Here is a 15,517-nt window from a genome sequence, read left to right as displayed (position 1 = left end):
TTTTTCCTTTAGGAAACTCATACATTTATTTTTCCAAATGAATATTAGCAGCATTTGTCAATTTTACAAGAATTCTTGATATTTTCAAAGACGTTACATGCATTTATAAATTAATTTAGGGACAGCTAACATATTAATACTATTGCACATTTCTATATGTGAACAAGAAGTGTCTTTCCATTGATTCAAGTCTCATTTGTATACTCTAATTATTTTTCAATTTTACTTTTGCAAGAACACAACATGAGGTCTACCCTCTTTACAGATTTTTAAGTGTGCAATACAATATGTAACTAGAGTCATAATGCTGTGTGGCAGCTCTCTAGAACTTACTCATCTTGCATTACTGAAGCTCTAACTCCATCGGTTGGAAGCTCCCTATTTTCTCCTCCTCCTGCTCCTGATAACCACCATCCCACTCTCTGCTTCTATGAGTTTGACTACTTTAGATTCATACATAAGTGAGATCATACATATTTATCATAGCTGGGACACAGTTCCACAAATAAGCAATAAGCCTAGTGCTGTGATAGTGGACAATGCAGGCATATGGCACGTGGCAGCTACCCCTGACCAGTCTAGGAGAAATCGAGGTGGTGTATCAGAAGTTATTGTAATTACAATGTAGAAAATGGACTGTATGTTTTCTAACAAGATAAGGGTATCAGTTTGGGATCGATTTTAAATCAAGATGAGAGATTCATATGTAGGTCTGATTTATAAAGCTTGATTGAGATAGAATCAAAAGGTTATGGTAACTGACTAAAAACCAGAGTGAAAAATTAAAGGGTTATGGATGAAATCCAGGTTTTTTGGTTTAACAGTTGATAGAATGCTGGTGTCGTTCACTGAAATGTGGAATGCAAATGGAGCGATAGGTTTTCCATGATTGAGTGAGCAAAGGGGGAATGGGACAAGGCATGAGGAAAACAATTCTTACTTCAGGAAGAAGAGACGACAGGCTGAATGATCATATTATGTTTGAAATGCTTGTTAAATAATCAAAGAAAAATGCCTGTGTTTTGCTTGTCTGGAATATGTGGGACTGGAATTCAGAGAAAATCAAATGGTCTACCTTTTAGTGCATTTACTGCCCGTGGCAATAAGAAAGTGAAGAGAAGTCCAGGTGAGCGTAGAATGGGAAGACACTATGAAGTAGAATATTCAATGGTATCTCTATTTATGACACGTGCAAATAAAACAAATCCATGAAGCATTTTAGGAGAAGTATCCAAATGAGGACAAAGCAGAAAATAAGGGATCAAAGAAAATCAATAAACTATATAAGCTTTTAAAAAGACATTCACCTTGAGAAATGCAACAAAAGAATAAAGTAAGACCAGGATTATATCCTTTGTTTTTGGCATTAAGGTTGATGCTATTACTTGGGCAAGCATGGTATTAATCTATCAGTGGAAAAAGAAGAGAGATTTAAGTTGCTTGGGTAATCAATAACAGGTAATTGTGTAGAGAAGATATCTATAAACAGCATGGAAATTAAAGAATGAAATAGTTAGTGTTGAGGTCAATAGACTTAATCTTTTAAAATTTTATTTAAATGTGGTCTTGAAAACACAGTAGTTAAGTTGGGTTTAACCTGAGCTAAGGTGAATGATATAAAAGGAAAGTAGTTGATGTTTTGTATTTGACAGTCCCAAAATTATTCCAGAAAACTAGTTATACAACAAAATTGTGTGTGTGTGTTAAACTCTAGTAAAACAAAGTTTGAAGATAATGTGTTTCTAGAAAAAAATAAGAATCAGATTGAATGACAAGATTTGAGTTCTGAACTTTTAAAATCAAAATATATTTTTCTTGACTTGTTTAAGGATGCTAGTGCAGAATAGAGAACACTTATTTTCAAAGACATGATTGGGTTTCCAGCAGGCAGAGTACATGGAAGTACTGGAACTCAAAGCTATTTTCAGGGGAGATCTTTGTAACCAGGTTTTATAAAGGTCATAGAATCCATAATAAAAAGAAGGAGGGAATAATTTGGTGTTTGTTTTTCTGGGTGGTATGCTCCTTTTTATCACTGAGAAGATCTCAGTTTCTTTCTCCCTGATTGCACACAGATTGCATTAAACATCAAAAGTAATAATGAAAAACCACACAGGAATAATGGCATTCATCTTGTTGGGACTAACTGAGGATCCACAGCTGAAAGTTCTGGTTTTTATATTCTCATTTTTGACATACATTTTGAGCAGAACTGCACATCTGACCATTATCATTCTTACACTCATGGATTCTCATCTTAAAACATCTATATATTTTTTCCTTCAAAACTTATCTCTCTTAGGAATCTCTTTCACAACGGTCTGTATTCCCAGATTCCTGCGCTGTTTATCAACAGAAACGACCATTTCTTATAATGCCTGTGCCGGTCAAATATCTTTTTTGGACTCTTTGGAGCTAGAAAGTTTTTCTCCTCGCAGCCATGTTCTATGACTGCTATATGGCAATTTGTAAACCCCTGCATTACATGACCATCATGAACAACAGAGTCGGTATTATCCTTGTCTTCTGCTGCTGGATCTCTGAGTTGATGATCATCATCACACCACTTGGCATGGGCCTCCAGCTGGGATTCTGAGACGCCAATGCTATTGATCATTTCGCTGTGATGCAGCTCCCCTTTTTAAGATCTCACGCTCAGGCACGTTGTTTATAGAGCAGGTTGTTATGATTTGCGCAGTACTGACATTCATTATTATATTAATTGGTGTCGTTCTGTCATACATATATATCGTAACTATAATTCTAAGATTCCCCTCTGCTCAGCAAAGAAAAAAACCTTTTTCTAGCTGTTCTTCACAAGATTGCTGTTTCCATCACTTTTGGCGGCTGCATTTTCATCTACATCAAGCCTTCAGCCAAAGAAGAGGTGGACATTAATAAAGGGGTGTCGGTGCTCATTACCTCTGTTGTCCCTTTGTCGAACCCTTCATTTATACGTTGAGGAACAATCAAGTGAAACATGCTTTCAATGACACAATCAAAAGAATTGCATTTCTTGCGCACGAGTAAGCTTATGGTGAATTTGATCAATCACTGAAAAGAAAATGATAATAACTTGAAAATTCTCCTGAAAATCCTAAACTCATTTTTATTCTTATTAATCTATAGCCCAAACAAGTTAACCTTCTCGCATGCCTTTGAAACTTGCTTTGGGCACCCACTGTGTAAAAATCTCCTTTCAATTTAACTTCAACCAGTACAAGGTCTCTCATTAATAGAAGATGAGACTATTTTTCTGGAATATAAACATCTTCCCTCACTATCACTCACTTATTTTACACAACCTAAAAAGAAATTAAATAGAATGATGTGAATATTATCAGTAACATTCAGGAAATTAGAAGTATATTATGTTTGGATTCCTTTCTAAACCTTACAAAACACTTAAAAGAATCATTTCAAATTTAATAAAAATCTTCACCCTTACTTTCAGACAGTAATAAGACAAACTTTTACGGACAACCAAAATACCAAACCAATATGTAATACTTTGAGACTTATAGTAACCAAAGGAGAAAAAAGTTTTATAAGCAGAGTTAAAACAAAGTTTCAATAAGGAAAGTTTTGGAAACAAATTATCTGTAACTGAGAAATCTTAAAATCCCAAAAAACTCTAAATCGAATTAATAAATGAGTAAATTATGAATGAATATCTAACTTGGGAAAGATGTAAGTTGTTCAAAACTGGCACGAGGGAAAATTTCAGAAAATTTATTTCTGGAAACAGTAAAAGAATTTGGATTATAGTTACTTAATATTATCACAAAAAGTAGAAACGAAGACTATGAAAAATAATAATAATTGGTGTTTTTGAGCACATAACAGGTCTTTAGAATGCCAATGTAGTAAACACAAAATAAATACTCATCTACCCAAAGATCTTTTCCACTTTATTTACCTACAGCAACTTAAGTAGTTTTATATTTTTGTTAGCACAATTTTAAAAACAAGGATTTCAAGATGACACAGTTTCTAAAGTAACTGAACTATGAATTAAATGAACTTCTGTCTTATTCTGTATCTTGCTTTCCTAATTTCCTACTGCATTTCTTTCCAAGAAAATTAAAAACATCTTGATTTGGTGAAGAGAAGATATAGACAACCAAATGAGTTGTAAAGTACTCAAATAGATTAAACAAATTAAATAAAAATATTTATACTGTGTGTCAGTTGGATGGCAATCAGGAAGCAGAATTACTATCAGTTATGGGATAAGAGATTTAACAGAGGAACCAAGATTTACGTAGTTGTGGGAGGAGTTGGGGAAATGCACGTCTGACAGAGGGCGTCGGAGGATCTAAGGAATCACCAAGTCGGTTCACAGCGGGAAGCAGTGACACAAAGGACAGCTGGTGGTGAAGTCCAGGGGTGTCTATGGGCCCACAACCGAGCATCAGGAAATGGACCTAAGGCCACTGTTCAGCAGATTCAACCATCCAAAGAAAGAGTTAGATGGAAGTAGATTAAAGAGAGAACAAGCTGGAACCTGGAGACATATCTGTGAATCTCAGACATGTTAACTAACCACCATCAGTTTTCAAAAGCAACTATCACAGCTTGTCTTCCATCTTCCAAATCTTGTACAACTAATTATTTTTAAATTCTAACTTGAGATAGGACGAAAATAGAATGATCCAGCACGGTGCACTCCTTGTTAGGTTTACATCTGTACATTCAAGGTTTAATGATAATTTCCAAATAAAGAAAGAACAATAAAAAATCCTTCTTCCCCCTAACATAATGTGGCTGTCTCATGTGCCTCCTAACTTTCTTCTCAGAAGGCGATACACAAAGTCTCAGTTACTTTATCCTTCCTCTAGTGTTTGGGTGATATGCATTCCTGTTATAGCTGAGACATACCCCCGTGATAGTCTGTAACTTAGCTACAGAAATAGAAAGTTAACTATTATTCATTATTAATACTTCACAGTTTAGATTGTAGAACAGTGGAAACGTGGAAAAAGAAATAAAAAGAAATGTGTGTTTGTGGGGGATATTAATAATGGGTGAGGTTATGCATGTTAAAGGGCAGGACATATTTTTTCTCCCACTTCAATGTTTTAATTTATTGTTTTAGCATATTTGCATTTATTTATAAATACAAAAAATTGCTAGTCAATAAAAAAAGAAATGTATGTTAAAGAAAAATAAAACTATTATTGTCTCAATTTCTGCAAGTAGTCATTTTTAAATAGCTAATATTTAAAACTTTCTTCTGCTCCCATTTCTTTTTGTTTGCTTTTATAATTTTTTAATTTACATATAATTGGCATATGACGTTTTGTAAGTTTAAAGTGTACAATGTTTTGGTCCAATAGATGTATACATTGCAATATGATTACCATTGTAGCATTAGCTAACATTTCTATTATGTCATATAATTATTATTCCTTTTTTATGGTGAGAGCAAACTTACAACAGGAAGATAGACAAGTTCTGGAGATTTAATGCACAGCATAGTGATTATAGTCAACGATCCTATATTAAAAATTTCAAAGTTGCTAAGTGACTAAATATGTTCCCATTTCAATATTCCCTTTGCCCTCATCTAACATGTTATGTGGTCATAGAATCTTTTCAGATGGAGTGACTTAAATCTTCACCCCTGACAAGTCTATGACATTGTGTTGGGTCTCTGGTGTTCCATTATCATGGGACGCGAAACTCTGAAGTTGTGTCCTAGGCAATGTTGTGAATTTTAGTTATAGTCTTCCCTGCCCCATAATTTCCTTCTGATAATCAGTATCTTTTACCTCAGCCAGTACAGTAACCCACTTCTGTACCTGTTGGTTCAATAGCATGATGAGCACAAATTGGACAAGTGGTAGTCTGCCCTTCTAGTTTAATGGAAGTATTGCTGTGTTGCCTAATGCAACCATTCCTCCCTTGGGAACTAAGACCTATAAACCAGCAGAGACCAAAGTTGCACAGAAGAGAAGCAAAAATTTCACTGGCAGATCAATAAGGGTAGTACTTAAAGAACACAACACAATTTCCACAACTTGATTCTCGGAGTTTTGTTTCCTGGCTTTGGGGAAAATAGCATATGAAATATATTGATAACTGATTTGGAGCATAAATTGCATCCAAAGTGTGATACTGCAAAGTGTTGCCCCCAGCTCTCACTCTAACTACATTATCAAAAGCCATCCCATTGCTGTTTCCTCAGTTGCTTCAGGATGATAAGGGAATACTTTCACGAGCATGAACAATTGTTGTACTTTGTTTGCTGTAAAATGAGTTTCCTTATCAGAAGGAATGTTGTATGCAATACCATGGTTTTGAATAAGGTATTCATTAAGATCATGGATAATAGTTTTGGAAAAAACATCATAGGAAAGAAGAAAAATCTATACCCAGAATTACTGTCTAGAGAGAGAAAAATTGTTTCCCCTTCCATCATGGAAGTGGTCCAATATAATCATACCCCCATGAGATGGCTGGCTAGCCACCCCAGGAATGGTGCTATATGAGAGGTTTACTGAAGATCTCTGCTTTTGGTAGAGTGGGCCTTCAGTAGTCTCTTTAGCCAAAGAAACCTTATTGAGTGAAAGTTAATACTGATGAGCCCATTCACAATGTGCTTGGAAATGGACCTTTTGCTGTTCAGTCCTTCAAATGAGATTCTAGTCCTATCAAACACCTTGAATGCAGTCTTATGAGAGACTCTGAAGTAAAACACCCAGTTAACCTGTGACTGGAATCGTGACCCACAAAAAATGAGAAAATAAATGTGTATTATTTTAAGTTACAAAGTTTGTTTTGTTATGCAGCAATAACTAATAAAGATGTTGGTAGCAAAAGATGGGGTACAAGAACGTATCCTCATCATTAAGTGACACATGACTAGACCAGCAAAGCTTACAGCCTAACAAGAAAAATAACCAATGAGAAATGGTCAAAAAAATTTACTAGACACTTCATAATGGAAGAAATATGAATAGCCAAGAGGTACATGGAAAGAAGTTCAATACCATTACTCATCAGGAAATTCAAATTATAATTAAAATGAGTCACATACTCCTGAGAATGGCTTCAATTAGAATATAAGCTGAGAATGTAAGTCATGACAAGGAAAGGGGAGCTACTGGAAGTACCATACGTTGCTGGTGGGCGTGTGAAATGATACGACCACTTAGGAAAACATTCTGGCAGTTTCATATAAAGTTAAACATATTTATCATTTGTCTTAGCAATCGCTGTCCCAGTTATTTACCTAAGAAAACTGAAAATATATATCCCCAAAATGATATACAGGAATGCTTTTAGCAGCTTTATTCATATAGCTCAAAACTGTAAACATCCTAAATGTCCATCAAAAAATGAATGGAGAAAATATGTTGGTATATTCATAAATTGAAAACTACCCAAAGACAAAAAGGAATAAACTACTAGAAAAAATAAAATGGAAAATTTCAAAAACATTAATGCTTAGTGAGAGATGTCAGATACAAAATAACAGATGCTGTATCCCATAAATTTAAAATTCTAGAACAGGAAAAATAAATCTAAAGTGACAGAAAGCAGGTCAGTGACTGAATAAGAGCGTAGTGAGTGTATTGACTTCAGAGCATCACGACGGACTGTTTTGGGATGATAGAGATGTTATATGTCTTATGGGGTGGTGAGTAATTGGGTGGATATATTTTTCAAAATACCTCAAACTTCACACACAAAATTGATACATTTTATTTTGTAAAAATTATATCTCAATAATACTGATTTAAAAGACAAAGTAAATGAGCAAAATAACCTCAATAGGTACTTCACATACAAGAATATCTAAATGGCAATTAAGCATATGAAAATGAGATATGAGTACAGGTACACATACATGCATTGGCACAGAGTCCAAATGAGATGTGGAGAAACTGGAATTCTCACACACCGCTCACAGAAGTGAAAATTGGTACACCAACTTTGGAAAATATACTGGATGACCAGTATTTAAAGTCTTAGGTATATTACCACCAGAAATGCATGCATATGTAAACAAAAATTACATACAAGATATTCTTACCAGTGCTAATGGAGATAAGCAGGAAGTGCCAACTTCAGTGTACATTAATGGTAGCGTGAATTAATTTTGTCAGATTAATAGACTGAAATGTTATACAATGTTGAAAAAGAACAAACTATTGCTACATGCCACAAAGTTTTGGATGTTACAAACACGAAAAATATTGCACAAAAGAATACAGATACAAATACATAGCGCATTATTTCTTTTAGATGAAATTCAGAAACAACCCAGAGTACTATATAATACCAAAAGCTAGAAGAGTGGCTACTTTTCGTTTAATCTTGACTGTCTTAATTGCTGGTAATATTCTGTACCTTGATCTGGGTGATGGTTATGTAGTTGCATATATTTGTAAAATTAACTAACCAATAAAATTTAATTTTGTGCTCTTATTACAAATGTGTTATATATCAATATATTATTAAAAGTGAAACAGAAATTTCTAGAAAAAACAAAACTAAGTGACTTCTTCACCAGTATTCCTACACTAACAGAAAAAATAATAAAGTGCTCTTCATAGTTAAGAAAAATAATGACGTGTATTCCTGAAGATGTCATGAGTAATGAAGAACAGAGAATAAGAAAATAAATTAGAAAGTTAAATGCACATTGTCTGTATAAAGCAACAATAAAAGTGTCTTGCAGGGTTTAAACATACAGGGATATTAAAAACAATGAATATTTCTGGAAAATTAATATTTTCTGGGATAAGTACTACAAAGACTGGGGATTTTGTTTCAGCAACTTTTTGGATGCTAAAATAAAGATAAACAAGAGTGAGATCAGAAATTCATTGGTTTCATTCACTTTGGAATCTTTAAAAGTGGGCAAATTAGACTCTTAGATCTTTTAAGTCCTTGAAGGAATTAATCCAACTTAGAAGATACCAACCCAGGCTTTAACCTGTTTATATTAAATATATTATATTTATGTTAAATTATTTAATTTATATAATTAAATTATATAATTATACTGTACAGTATATATTAAACTATATATGTTATATCTAATATTATATATATTAATAAATTATTAAATTTATATTAAATATTTAATATAATTTTATAATAGTTCAATATGGGAAGTTTTATTAAATAATGGTTTATCCATAAAAAGTAGAATGCAGAAAAATTATAATGCAAACATTTTTACTGTGGAAAAGTATTTCAGTTATTGGCTTAGAAATTGATGTATGTATACCACTTTCAAGTATATTTAAATATTTTTCCACTGAAAACACAGACATAGAGCAATTTTGTTGTCTTCTGTTAACATTTTGTTATCTATGGGTTGAAGAGTAGCCAGAAACATCTTTTCATCAGACAATTATTGTTTTGCACTTGGAATGTGTCTAGTAAAATTGTTGCATCTTCTCATCTCCAAGGACACGACTCCCACTGCTGCCTCTGTTAGGTATTTTGCCAAAATTCACTGCATATTAGACTCATTAGTCGTGTTTGAACTTTAGTCATAAAGAACCTTTTATTTATCCACACATAGGGCTCCTGCACATCCTTAGGAGTCTGAGATAATAAACCATTCATCTTACTTCACTGTGTAAAATCTATCTTTACCCAGAGGTATCAGAAGTCATCTCTTCCAAAATCTTCTAAAAATCACTGTACGTTTCTCAGACATTTAAAATAAATGACTTTTTATTTCAGCTTTCAAATGTAAGAAATTGTTTCCTAGGTTTAAAGTGGAATAAAATCTTTAATGAGAGTCTGTAGGCAGCTCAGAGACTACTGTCTGCTGTAGAAAATTGTCTGTGGATGTGATGTCTTCACAAGAGGGGCATCTGTGCACATATTCAATTCCACTTATGCTTTCAGTGTCATCTTTGGGACTATCAGGATTCCACAGTAAACTGAAGCCACGATAACCTTCCATGAGAGTAAGTATATTCTCATCTGGTAATTTCAATTTCTTTCTTCATTCAACATTCCAGTCCTTGGTCTCAGAAAAATATCAGACTTATCTATTTAAAAATCAGAGAGGCAATACATTAATTTGGATATCTCTGGAAAAGAAAGCAGTTATTTCTAATGTTATTTTATTTTAGAGAAATGAAATGTGAAGGGATTGAACTCATGGGAAATATTTATTACAGGCATCAGTAGAGATGGGTCAGTACCTGTTTATTCCTTTTATCCTCAGTCTCTATAACGGTACCAGTCATATCGTAGGTTCTCAATAAATACGTTTCAAGTACTCATAGAAGCAGGAGGGACAAACAGAAGTGACCTGCCCCATAATGTTACTCTTACCAATCTATACATATTTATACCAAGATGTAACTATAATATCCTTCATTAGAATGCCAAATTATCAGCAATGTTGTCATTAGTGATCAAAGACTCATTATAAAAGTAAATATTCCTTTAAATACACTAAATAGAAAATACAACTGAATTAAAGTGGTTTACCAGAACATTCACTTAATATCTAGTATCACAGAAGAGAAGTATTGGTGATTAGAAAGACAGGAGGGTTTTGAAATCTGGGACAATGCTCTGAGTTAGGATGCCACAGTGAAGCCCTGAGACCTTCAGAACTGTCTCAGTTTAGTTTAGATATGTCAATTCCAGTATGGTCCTATTTGAAAGATACCTACTTATCAGTTAATTATTTCTCCCCCTGAGCTAAATTAGTGTTCCTTTTCTACAGAGATGCCTATAAACCATAGGTAATTTCCTATCTATAGTAGTCTGATGCTGCCATTTGTTGCTGTTTTGCTAGAAACAACATGCCTCAATTCACCAGGCCTTAACACACCTGGAAGTTTCTTAAGCAATCTGGAGATTGCTAGAAATAAATGAACCCATTCATATAGCAAACTAATTAGTTTTTCCATAGCAAATCCCTTTCTTCCTTGGAACAGAGGGAAAACAAAAGATGTAGACTCTTTATTTACAAAAGGAAATAGTTGCCCATGTAATTAATTACTTAATAATAGTTGAGAAAGAGATGTAGATATCTATTGCCTTCTATCCCAAACTGCAGAGTCTCTAAACTCTGCCCTTAGTATTTCTTTATAGAACATTGAACAGGTTATCAGAGCCACCAAAATTCGCAAGTTTTAGAGAGAATGGAGGAAAGAAAATACAATAGCTATAGTGGCCATTGATTAGTTCCCTAATACATTAGCATAAGTAATAGAGAAAAAGGAAGAGGAGGAAGAAGAAGAAAATGAAGAAGAGAAAGAGTAGGGGCAGTGACTACAACTTATTACCTGCCAGGCACTCCGCATGCATTATCCCAATCAATACAACAATTCCGGGAACTAGATATTATGGAGGAAACTGAGGGTAAAAAGGAAAGGGGAAATGAGGACACTGCAGTCTTATTCCAGAGACTGTGTGAAAAGCACAGGAAGGGTACTTCCTCCTACTACACCTCAGTCCACAGGAAAGCAAGAGTGAGAGTTATGCCCGCAACATTAAAGGCAGTCTCAAGAAATCAGTTAATTTTTACCAATCGGCTTATATAAAAATTAAAAAAGTGAGCCAGCCTTGATGGCCTAGTGGTTAAAGTTCAGCGCTCACCACTTCGGTGGCTGAGATTCACTTTCGGGTCATGGAACCACACCACCATCTGTCAGTTGTCACGCTGTGGTGGCAGCTCACACAGAACAACTAGAATGACTTACAACTAGGATATACAACTATTCCTCTGGGGAGGAAAAAACAAAGAGGAAGATTGGCAACAAATGTTAGCTTAGGGAAAATCCCACCCTGCAAAAAAAAAAAAAAAAAAAAAAGAAGAAACTTTGCTGTAAGCTATTAAAAAAACTTTAAAGAAAAAAAAGAATGCTCAGTATAGTAAATAGTAATGAGTGTTCACCATATTCCAGATGCAGCTATAGATATTTTATCTAAATTTATCAGCATAACCCTAAGACATGCGTATGATTTTTATCTGAATTTTGCACACACACACAAAGCACAAACTAAAGCAATTAAGCAAATTGCTCAAGGACACTCAGAAAGGAAAAAGGAAAAGTCTGATTTCCAATTCTCTAAGTGTGATCTAGATGTCCTAGAATAAGTTGAATGTTGAAGTCAGAATACTGTAAGATGTATTTTCCCTGCAGACATAAATTTGGGAATCATCAGCCTATTTGACGTCATCTTATTTCTGATAATCTCCTAGAGAGAGAGCAGAGTGAAAAAACAATTGCCTAGAAGAGATTTCAGGTGCAACAAAATCCATTGAGATTAGAAAAGAAAAAGGAGCCAGGAGGGAAAATGGAAAAGAATAGACAAAATGGTAGGAAGAAATTCAGGAAAATGTGAGGTACTGGAAACTAAGCTGTAAAGACTTTCATAAATTAGCAGTTTAGTCTTACATGCAGCAGAGAATTACAGTTAAATGTGGACTCAATTGTGTTTAATGATTGAAACAAGAGGGAGGCTAGAGGTGACCTTGGCCAGAGTAGTTTAAATGGTGCAAAAATCAGATGAGTTGATGTATAAATGGTTAATAAGACATCGGAGATAATTATCAAGTAAGTGAAATTTAAGTGAAAATGCAAAAGCATATTTAAGAAATGGCTAAACCTTCTTAAACCTGATGTTGCTAAATGTCAATTACACTGAAGTGATTGAGTGTATTTCAAACTAAAACAAGGGTGACCAAAAACAAAAAAATCAGAGATATGGCTCTTCTGCTCTTAAACATACTCCAAATATTCCCTAACTTCTCAGTGATAAATTTTGAATCTAACTCATTACTATACAATACATACAAGGAGTGGAAATATGTCATTGTCAAATGTGTTTAGAAAGAAATAATGTGAACTCAGTTTAGGATTTTAATATCAAAAATCTGCTCTTAATGAGAACCCTTGGATGGGGAAAGAGCTCTCAAGATCTAGAGAATATGAAACTGTAGAAGCCAGTTAGAGTGTGCAAGGTTTTCACTGTCAAAGGAATCTAAAAGGAAACTAATTAATCAGATGATAGTTTCAGACTTCTGCTTGCAAGTTGGGAGAAATTCTTTTTAGCACAAGCACATCCTAGGGAGCCTGAAAATATATAACATAGATTCTGTATTCTAACAGTAGGAGGAAAATATAGCCAAAGATAAATACCGCAAATATAAAATACATACATTTGAAATAAATTTCTATGGAGACGATCTCAAAAAGTTTGGACTATAACACATTTAAATGAATCTTTAAGAAAATATATCCAGTAAAAATTTCCTAAACACACCTCAGAGAAGCTGGACTGGATAAGCTGAAACAGGATAAGCTATGCGATAGGTATTCATTGTGAGTTTAACAAGTAATACACACATAAACTTTAATGCTAAGATTTTCTTAACAAAGACCATCGTTAGTTTTTTTTAGGGACTTCTTTTCTAGAAAGATGTCTGGAGACAGGAAGTTGGGGGAAGACAGAGTGGTCGATCCAAAAGCAACTTATTCAAAGAGAACACTTGTTTTCAAAGTGTTTATAATACGTTGAACTGACACCAATTATGGCTAAATTATATTTATTAAAAGCAGCAGGATGCAACATGTGATTTAAATATGAATATTCAGTTTGTGTGACACAAAGAGGTGATCAAACATTGTCATGTATTATGAGCTTGCTTCTCCACTAACCAGCTGTAGAGGACTCTCTCTCAGATTCACTTCTCCTGAGGATGGAAGATGGCCAGGACTCTAGAGCTCCTCATATAAGTCTTCCTTATTGTTTCAAGCAGAGTGAGCAAGAGACAGTCATCCAGGATGAAAAACCAAACCACACTAACAACCTTCATCTTGCTGGGACTGACAGATGACACTCAACTGAAAACTTTGCTTTTTATCTTTCTATTTCTTTCCTACATGTTGAGCGTATCTGGAAACCTAACCATCATCACCCTCACTCTGATTGATTCTCACCTTAAAACACCTATGTATATTTTCCTTCAAAATTTATCCTTCTTAGAAATTTTATTCACAACTGCTTGCATTCCTAGGTTCTTGTACAGCATATCATCTGGGGACAAGTCCATTACCTATAATGCCTGTGCCGGTCAGCTGTTGTTTACAGACCTCTTTGGAGTAACAGAGTTTTTTCTCCTAGCCGTCATGTCCTATGATCGCTATGTGGCCATCTGCAAACCACTGCATTACATGACCATCATGAACAACAGAGTCTGCAAGAACTTCATCCTCTTCTGTTGGGTAGCAGCACTGATGATCATTCTCCCACCAATTAGTCTGGGTTTGGACCTGGAATTCTGTGATTCGAATGTCATTGATCATTTTTACTGTGATGCATCTCCTATCCTGAAGATCGCGTGCTCGGACACATGGCTGATAGAACAGATGGTTATGGCCTGTGCTGTGCTGACCTTCATCAGCACTCTCGTGTGTGTGATTCTTTCCTACATTTTGATAATCAGGACTATTCTAAGGTTTCCCTCTGCCCAGCAAAGGAAAAAGGCCTTTTCCACTTGTTCTTCTCACATGATTGTTGTTTCCATGACTTATGGTAGTTGCATCTTCATTTATGTCAAACCTTCAGCCAAGGATGAGGTAGCTATTAATAAAGGGATTTCACTCCTTCTCACTTCTATTTCACCAATGTTGAATCCTTTTATTTACACACTGAGAAACAAGCAAGTGAAGCAAGCTTTTCATGACTCAATTAAAAAAATTGTATTTCTCTCAAAGATGTAAAAGAAAATGGGGTCAATAAATCCAATTAAAAGGAAGAAGAAATAGGCACAAAACCTGAACTCTGACTTGTCCATTTTTATACTCCATTAAAACTAAACCTGAGGATGTTTACTCTTACTATCTGGCAGAAATTGCTGTTCACCAAACACGTTGTTTGTTATTCTTGGAAACATAGTAGACTACATTTTTCTGCCATATTTCTACATTGTTAGGTGTCACTATGTAGCCTATGTCATAGCTAACAGAATGGGTGTGGAAGTGATGTGCGGCACTCCTAGACCTGGCCTATCAAAATATCTATATGTGATCCACCATCTCTTTTCCCCACCTACCAACCAGATGCTCATGTTTAAATGACTTCGTAAGCTTCACGTTGATGATGAATGTACTTGGTTTTCCATTTCACCTATAGTCTTCACCCAAAAGATAGGCAATCACAGCACGCTTGGTAATGCTTCTCTTCAGCTCCATGTCCAGGCAATTGTCACAAGATTTGATAGGTAAAGTATCACGGAGCTATCCCTGCCACTTAGTAAGGGGACTACATTCACACTTAGCTGTAATTTGGCTACACAGGTGAAATCATGACCCACCATAAAGTATCATTAGAAGCGCATGTGTTAAATTTAATAATATGGATATCATGTGTTGACTATTGGCCTCCTTCTCCTCAGACATCCATACATTCAACTCTGGCCCAGCACAACCACATGAGGAAAAATAGTGTTAAAAACAACACATACGGGGCTGGCCCACTGGCCAAGTGCTTAAGCTCGCACACTCCGCTTCAGCAGTCC

General features: G+C 34.9%; 1 protein-coding gene and 1 pseudogene across 1 annotated transcript; both read left to right on the top strand.

The window, feature by feature from the left end:
• OR6C355P (olfactory receptor family 6 subfamily C member 355, pseudogene) lies at nucleotides 2,101-3,030 on the top strand (annotated as a pseudogene).
• OR6C317 (olfactory receptor family 6 subfamily C member 317) lies at nucleotides 13,782-14,720 on the top strand. The gene has a single exon (NM_001391008.1). It carries the CDS (start codon nucleotides 13,782-13,784, stop codon nucleotides 14,718-14,720), a length of 939 nt encoding a protein of 312 aa, NP_001377937.1.
• Nucleotides 14,721-15,517: the final 797 nt, after the last annotated feature.

Source organism: Equus caballus, chromosome 6 (assembly GCF_041296265.1).
Source record: "Equus caballus isolate H_3958 breed thoroughbred chromosome 6, TB-T2T, whole genome shotgun sequence".
NCBI lineage: Eukaryota > Metazoa > Chordata > Mammalia > Perissodactyla > Equidae > Equus > Equus caballus.
The sequence above is the reverse complement of the archived record's forward strand: the minus strand, read 5'-3'. Positions and strand labels throughout refer to the sequence as shown.

Bases quoted from the DNA above. Each gene is read 5' to 3' on its own strand.
- OR6C317 (NM_001391008.1), top strand. From the start codon at position 13,782: ATGAAAAACCAAACCACACTAACAACCTTCATCTTGCTGGGACTGACA.